The 8,894-nt window shown below is 40.9% G+C and overlaps 1 protein-coding gene across 1 annotated transcript; it reads left to right on the forward strand.

Annotated features, from left to right (window-relative positions):
* Positions 1 to 994: 994 nt before the first annotated feature.
* Positions 995 to 8,894, forward strand: she (Src homology 2 domain containing E). Its single transcript, XM_061716861.1, has 6 exons — positions 995 to 1,888; positions 2,504 to 2,630; positions 3,981 to 4,235; positions 4,472 to 4,811; positions 6,407 to 6,526; positions 7,237 to 8,894. Exons 1-6 carry the CDS (start codon positions 1,433 to 1,435, stop codon positions 7,427 to 7,429), a joined length of 1,491 nt encoding a protein of 496 aa, XP_061572845.1. The 5' UTR covers positions 995 to 1,432; the 3' UTR covers positions 7,430 to 8,894.

Genomic DNA, 8,894 nt, shown 5'->3' on the forward strand with positions numbered 1-8,894 from the left:
AATAGCTGTCTCCTCAATTTACCAGTAGATGGGGCAAATACTATACTGTACTATTACTATACTATATCAATCATAGGATCAATCAGCTCTAATTGCATAGCGTCCAAAAACAATTGAGTAAACAACAAACAAACAAACAAAAATAAGCAGCGAGTAAAGGATTTGCATATATATATATATATATATATATATATATATATATATATATATATATATATATATATATATATATATATATACATATACATACACAAATATAACTGGTTTAGATTAGATTAGATAAGATTTTCCTTTATTTCTCCATCAATGGGGAAATTCGCTTTGTCCAGCAGCAGTACACTGAACACACACATGCAGAGAAAGGTAAAGAAATATTTAATTACAAATATTTAATTACAAAATATAAACAGTATATACATTGGAATGAAAAATAAAAAGTTGGATTTATATAATGCATATATAATACAGGATTTACTTTGCAATATAACAAAAAATGTATATGGTTTATAAACGTATTAATAAAAATGAGAACACAACACAATCCATTATACATATACGTAGATCCTAATGACAGATGGATTTAACTCGATGTTGTAGACTTTATGTTGTTAATAACGTTTAGAAACAAAAACTCAACAACAGAAAACAATAATCTCCTGAATTCTTTGCAAAAATATCTCCAGGCTGTTACAAGGCTGACCACGTCCAGGATTGATTTCAGGTGCAGAGAGAATACAAGTGTTACTTGAGTTTCGGATGTCTTCCTGGGTTCCCTGTTAAGGCTGATTTATGGTTCCGCGTTACACCAACGCGTACCCTACGGCGTAGGGTACGCGTCTATTTAACGCAGAACCATAATTCAGGCTTTACTTGCATCTTTACCAGAGAACAACTCCCACTCCGCCCCGTGCGCGCAGCTCCTCCCCCGTCTCCAGCAACATCTGAGTGAGCAAACCAACTTTCCTCTCCATCTCTTCACTTCGCTTGGTCGGCCGACTGAACACACCAATCTCACGGTCCGGGAATGGGATCTTTACTGGGTTCAAAGAAAAACTTCCAGTTCTTTCGCGTCTATGCTCTGCAGAAGTTGCTCTTCAAGCTGCGAGGATAGTTGCAGCTGCAGGTGCAGGGTGACCGCAACTAGAGCCTTCTGGCCAAACATCTCCAAGACGCACCAGGAGTTAAGTGTGATCGTCAGAGTTTCAGACAGTTGGAATCAGCTCAGCATCCACAAGTTGGCTCTGAATGCTTGGATTTCTTGGACAGAGCTCCATACCAACGTTAGTCTAACGAGAGGCTAAGTAACATAAGTGTGCGTAAAGTTGGAGCTGTTTACGCACGGCGCAACTTTAGTTCGAGGGGGGCGCTTAACAGACAAAATAGTATAAATGACCACAGATCTATTGTATCCTCTGTGAAAAGTGTAGATTTCATGACAGCCATGGCAAAGTGGTTCAGGGATTTCCCCATTAACCTCAAAAACGGAAATGAAAGAGTCCGCTCGGCCTCCGAATCTGGTCCGCAAACTCGACCCAAACCTACGTTTTCACGAGACAGTTTGAAGGGAAACCAGCGTAAAGATGGAGGAGTAGGGGGTCTGCTGGTCGGGAGAAACAGGAAAAACTCCGCCACAGAACTGGGGCGCACTAATGCTGGCTATGGTGGGACGGTGTGGGATAGTCTCACAACTGGCAAAGGTCGAAAGAACAGCAAAGTGGAGACCGGGGCGTCAGATGAGAACCGGCAGGTGAAGACGTCTAATCTAGCGCAGGCGTACATCAGCAGGATGATCAAAGTGGACAAACAAGACAAGACGCCCAAACTCAACGGGATTAGTGAACAAAAGCTGCCTGAGGACGAGAAGGAAAAGCCAGACGTCAAAACTACGGTGAGTAGAATGGTCAAATGGAGCTAATGCATGAACCAACTATGTGATTTTCATATTTCATATACTGTTTTTTAAGTGTATCAGCTCAACCCAGAAAAGGAAGCAAATAAAGCATCAGACAATGTCAAAGTAAATATTTAATCTGTATGCAAAGACTAACTTCATTGTTAGGATGAGGTCAGTGCTTTCCTTTGTGTTTTCCCTCTCCACCTCAGTGCTTAAACCTGTATTTAGTTTCCATTGATTTCAAAAGAACAAAATGCAGTTTCACTTCATTGTGTAAGATCAAACGGGCAAACACAATGCACTGACCTCTTTGCACAAGTATTTCCGCTTGTCCCATTAGTTGTCACTCAGACAACTAATGGACACGCAGACACATATATTCACACACACACACACACACACACACACACACACACACACACACACACACACACACACACACACACACACACACACACACACACACACACACACACACACACACACACACACACACACACACACACACACACACTGCTCTTATATGGGATCCAGTATCTTTACTCTGTTTTATAAGTGTAGCATTTGTAAAAACAGCAGACCCCCATTGTTTAATATTTCTTTTAACAGCTGATCATCCTGGAAGACTATGCAGATCCGTTTGATGCAGAGAAAACCAAGGAGCAGAGAGAAGCTGAGAGAGCAGGGGTGAATGATGGCTACATGGAGCCATATGATGCCCAGGTTATCATCACAGGTGAGGGGAAGCTCATTGTCTATTAACTGTATTGGCAGGTGCCCAAAGACATCCTGACTGCACGCATTTTAAACCTTCCCCTCTTTGGCCTACCAGAGTCTCAAACTGTCCTCTCCGATGTTCACTTTGGACAGACTTTGTGGTTCAACGCAAACCTGAGCTGCATATTCAGCTGAAATTGCTTAAAAATAAGATCTTTCAAACATTTAAAAAAATGTCAAAATCATGCATTTTATTGTCCAGACAGAAATACATTTATACAGCAACATAAATACACCAACTTTTGTTTTTGATAAATTATGATTTTAAAAGGACTCTGAGCCAAACTGCACCCCCAGTCGCTCCGCTGACTTCCCTCCTGACTGACGGTTGCTATGGTAATAGTGTTGTGCATGGACAATGGGTGCAGCTTCCTCTTCCAGCTTCCTGTCTCCTGCCTCTGTTTCCTTTGCCCCATTCTCTTGATAGGACGTTGGCCCTAGTGCCTCTCCCTCCCCCACCTACAACTCCAGCCACATCTCAACACACACATTCACAGAAACACACACACAGCTAACACTTAATCATCCCCTGCTTGCGACAACAATCAAAAGACCCCCCCCCCCCAAAAAAAAAGTGTATAAAACCTAAAGGTCCCTGTTCCCCTGAGTCCTACCCAATCACTTCCCAGCAGTCAGGAAGTGGTCTGGTTAGTCAGCCAATCAGCAACTGTGTTGACCTTTTCTTCCTGTAATTCCATTGTTTAGGCACACAATGGTGCAGACACACAGACTACCTGTCAGGCCGTGAAGAAACACAACAAATAAAATTCCCCAAAAGTGTAAAACGACAATGACAAAGAAAGTATGTTAAGTGGGGCAGCTCTTAATTTGTATCCTGAATCCAATAAATATGTTTGAATCAACTCTAAATTAGCATCTTTGCTTCAGATTGCAGGCAGGTATAAAAGTATATTTAATAATGACATGAAGAGTCATATGTCTTAAAGGATTAAAAAACAAAAATAAAAGCTTTTAGGACCTGTTGCATTAGATAGGGCACAACATTCTCTATAAAAAGTTGTACAAGTTAGTTAGCAAGAAAGGATTTTTGACTAAATGCTTGTTTAACTGGACAGTAATCAAGTGGTTTTTATTTTTTTGAGCAACACACTGAGTGTCCAAGATACTGTAGTTGGCTTCTTTATGTACAGTACGTCCTGTCATAAAGCGGCAGCCTCTTCAGGGTGTAAGAGGTTAAATTCAAAGGATGGAGCATGTTTTTAAACTGAATATTGATGTACATCAACTTGAACAAAAAAGTCAAATATATCTAATAACACATTTTTCTCAACTCCTTCATATGTTGTAGAGGTTCGCAGGCGTGGTTCCAAAGACCTCCTGAAAGTTTGCGTACTGCTGGACCGAGGTCAGAAAGAGGCGAAGGGCGACGAGGGAAGGAACTCACCCCCAAACATCTATGACACACCCTACGAAGGGGGACTGGAGGGCGACAGTGAGGGAGTGTGGATCCCTGTCACACGACCGGAGTCTGACGTCCGTCCCGCTGGGGAGTACGAACTGCCCTGGGAGTGGAGAAAAGAGGATATTGTTAGAGCATTGTCAGGTACAGAAAAGAAGCAATGGATGATGGGAAGGGTGGGGGTGCAGGGTGCGGAGGAAGGATGCCATGAATTTAATTTGTACAGCACACACACACAACAAATTTGTGTTTGCTTTAGAGAGAAAACAAAACTATCCGTCTGAATTCATTTCCAGAGATGTGTTTACTTTAGCAAGTCTGCCATACTTCGATAGGATTTTATTATGAAAGGTTGATATTGTCTGTTCTGTTTCCTCCAGCTCAGTTCGAGGCTGTGGATTGTTCTCCCAGCAAAGACAATGCTTTAATCTCCGGTCGCCAGCAGCAGCAGCAGCAACAAACCCTGAGGCAGAGGAACTGGAGCAACAAGACTCTTGTCTCCACTTCTCCATCAACTTCCTCTTCTGTGTCCTTTCCATCCTCTCCTATTCTTAAACTCTCCCCTCTCACATCTCCATCTTCTTCTTACCCCACACTCAAGTCCCACTCTCCCTCATCCAGTCCTACTAAACTTTCCCCTCCTTCCCCAACTTCACCCAACCCCCCACTGGATGGGGAGACTCCAAAGATTGATACCAGTCTGCCCCTGGAGAAGCAGAGGTAAGGAAGGAAAATACATACTGTACTTAAGAATAAAAAGGAATTGAACTGATGCATGTGAAGGACTTTCCCCTTCCAAAGAAAGTTGCGGTACAATAAGTGCAAAGTTCAAAATCCAGCATCACTCATGCACTGCAGGTATGTTGGTGGATCGGTGATCATGAACCCATCTGTGAAAGCAACCTTAATGCCAAATGATGTACTCGGATGCTCCAGCAACATGTGCTCCAATACAGATGGCAAAGGCCTGGCTTATTTCCAAAAGATGCAGTCGGCCTTGGTGAAATGTTTTATTTCCATCTAATTCAACTGAGGATTTCCAATTTCTCACTGTCACACCATTCTGAGTTAGATACTGAGTTTAAATGGTTAGAGGATCATTAAATTTTATTTTTATTTTAGAGTTTTACAGCCATAAAACTACAGCAGCATGAATCAGCAAGCCAAAGAAATGGACTAAACGTGAGATTGTCAAGCTGCAAATTCTTTCAGTTCTGTTATAGAATCTACAAATAATCAAAAAGAAACGATTTTAAAAATAGGTCTTTGCATGCTGGGATCAACCGATCACTACAACTAGGAACTAACAAGGAAATAAGTGAGATCAGAGCTGAGACGTTCAGGTGACTTTATCTCCTGCCTGTGCAAGATTAGTCCTTATCAGAATTACTAGTATTTCTCAGAAACCGCAAAAGTAAAGTACAATTCTTATCTTTGGTCTGTGTTGTTCTGCCTTACACTAGTGAATGAGGGCAAAAATGTCAAGTTTTTAGTCTTTACACCGTCTGTTTGGCTTCGGGGGACACAGCGCCCCCCTCAGTTCAGACTGAAAGTCTGGAGTCACACAGCATTTATCTAAGTTAATGTCATATATAGCACAGAGAAAGTCTATGTTGTGACCACAAACTATTATCTTTGATGATGTGTGACCCTGCAAATAATTCTTAGAGATTCTGAGTGTTATTTAATTGGACAACATTTCAAAAAAGCTATTAAATGGATGTTAAATGTAATTAAGGGTGCAATGTTCAGGTGCCACTTGACTGAGCGGACACAGGACACATTTAATTAGCAAACCCTTCAAATTCTGCTCATTTGTTTAAAGCATGGCCTTTCTTTTCATGTGGCACTTCTGTGCTTGTTCAGAGCGGGTTAGTACGTGTATCTGTCATATTGTAGTTGAGTGTGTTTTGCCTCCCAGCTCCGAGGCCACATACAGCCTCTTTATATGTGGCTCTTGCCTGTAGCCACTGTCAGCAACACCTTCTGTTTGAACAGTCGGCACAGCCACATTCACATGGTCGCTATTTTCCATTTTGTCGCTTTGCTTTCTCAGTTTTACAATAGACATCATCATATCGCTCTGTCAGGATTGCATACCTGTATTTCTCACTTCCAATAATTCATTGATGGACTGTTTTATTTATTTTGTCCTTTAAAAAAAAAATAAAAATCTTTCATCATTTTCACATGCCATCGAGTTGACTTGTGACTTAACTCAACGTGTCACTGTTCTGTGTGGTAGCTGTGTGGTAGTAACCTACTGTCTGTATTCACCCCCCCTCCCTCTCCTTCTCCTCCACCGCCTCTCCAAGCTGGTACCATGGCAGTGTGAGCCGGCAGCAGGCTGAGGCTCAGCTGCAGCGCTGCAGGGAAGCCAGCTTCTTAGTGAGAGACAGCGAGTCAGGAACCAGCAAATACTCCATCGCTCTGAAGTGAGTGCACACATGTGGGGGCAGTGCATGCATAATATACAAAGCAGCCTATAGATAGTTAACAAAGAGAGTTATTTAGTTCATTTTTGGACCATGCTGTCAGTTCATCCTCATGTGAATTATAAAGGAAACAGTGACAAGTGCCAGTTTATTTAAACACTCTACTGGCCTGTCTACACATGAACAGTAGACAGACACATTTATGTAATATTCCTCTGTTTTATCTACTATAAAGGTTAAATCTGAATTCATTAACTTATCTTTGTCCTAAGAGGGATTAAGCCTTAATATTTACCCATTTTTGAAGCATTCCAAATGAGCTATAACAGCTGACATTGTTGCAACAGCATCTAAGTTGTAAGTGTATGAGCATGTGTGTGATTTGTAGACTCTTCTAGTAAGCATCCCAGGAACAGGTTCTCTAGAATAAAGTCTGAAATTCTGTGGTGCCTTTGGGGGTTTGGGAGTGTGTGTTCATGCGACTGAGTCCATTCTTGTTGTTCACTGTTCTTTAATTTAGCAGTCCACATCATTAACCACATTTATACTTGTGGAGAAAAAACATAGTCTTATTATGGAGGAGCATCTGTGCTTTCAGCATCTTTTGCCAGCTCTGGCATCCTCTGATAAGTGGTAACAAACGTGGGGTTTTTTGGTTTGTTTTTGTTGTTTTTTTTATCAAGGCCTTTCTCTTTGTTTTGCTTCATCAGGACCAGTCAAAGTTGTGTGCACATCATCGTGGCCCAGACTAAGAGCAGTAAGGGCCTGGGCTACACGCTGGATCAGAGCAGCTGCGTTTTCTCTACCATCCCTGAGCTGGTCTGCCACTACTGTACACACAGACTGCCTTTCACTGGAGCACAGCACATGACCCTGCAGCACCCAGTGTCTAGGCCACACTGAATATGTATGTAGAACACATTTGCAGACACGGAGATACAAAGGCATACAGGCTCCTGTATGAACGCACACATAAATAAACTGTGAGAGAGACATGACGCTGACATAAACCATATCTTTTAATACATGCGCCTACTCAGAGATATGCTGCTTTGTACTATCTTGTGTACTACCTTAATGGGTTTATATGATTATATCACCTCCATGTGCCACCCAGTGGTCAATAGTAGATACCACAAGAGATTGATCACATCATGTTGATTTATCTCCCAATAAATCAACCTGCCCAAGCCCCGACTGAATGTGTGTGCAGTTGGAGGAAAGCCATCTCTTTCTCCACAGTGAGGTACATTCTTGAAATTATTTTGTCTGCAGGTTCTACGGACAATATTTATCACAATGCACAACACCATTTACTATCACAGGTTTCATATTTAAACTAGGGCTTGTATAATAACATTTTATCATGAGATGCATTTACATAAAAAGGTGATATCATCATTGAGTAGATTGCCATCCAGTAAATATCCACAGATCGCTCCTAAAAATCAGGCTAATTTTTTAACCACTGTACAGTATATTTTGAGAGAAAGACCTTCATTGATTGGGTGCTTAGAGTAACTGTAATGGGAAGGGTCTCAGAACTTTGTAACAATGTAAATACACATGTGAATCACGCTGTTTTCGTTTCACTGTGGTTTAAAAATGAATTCTTTATTAGAGTAGCTCTGAATTATAAAACCCAACAAAACAGAAAGCAAAATTACATTTCACAAAACCTGCTAAAAAGAACCCTACAGCACGCTTTGTTTTGCATGGTTCTTCTGTGCCCATACTCTCAATCTCCACTGACTTACTCAAAATTTGGCTTGGTTGTTCAAAAAAAACAAAAACAAAGCATGTTTGAAAAGACGAACAGCCAACAAAAGTCCCAACCTTGGCTGTGGTGGAACATGTTGTGAAATGTTTTCTGTCGTTCTGTTTTTGGAAAGGATCTATTTTTGTATGTAATGCTTCTAAAATGTAGGGTTTTTTTTTCTTATATATTTTTTTCTACATTTTATAAATTCTGTTTTATGAAGTTTTTTGTGGTGTTTTTTTTTTTTTTTTTTTTGCTAAAATGTTACTCTGCTTGCCCTGGGATGGATGTGTTGTACCCGCCTTTCTCCTGAAGATAGTTGGGATTGACTGAGATCCCTCAGACCCTGGTAAAGATAAAGAATGTGTGGCTGTAATGATGTTTTCTGTTGTATTTTGCACTTCAGAGCCACCACATATGACAGTAAAGCTATCTTATTTTGTTAGGTGTAAACTGACACGCTGTACACCCCCAAAAATGTACCTATGCATAAAAGCCAAATGTATGAAATGATGGTTGGATATTCTTTAGATCATTCTCACAATGACGTGGGCTATATATTATTGTTGTAAAACATTTATTCAGTAAATAAAGTACAGTTCATTTTAA

This window comes from Cololabis saira, chromosome 3 (genome assembly GCF_033807715.1).
Source record: "Cololabis saira isolate AMF1-May2022 chromosome 3, fColSai1.1, whole genome shotgun sequence".
In the NCBI taxonomy this organism is placed as follows: domain Eukaryota; kingdom Metazoa; phylum Chordata; class Actinopteri; order Beloniformes; family Belonidae; genus Cololabis; species Cololabis saira.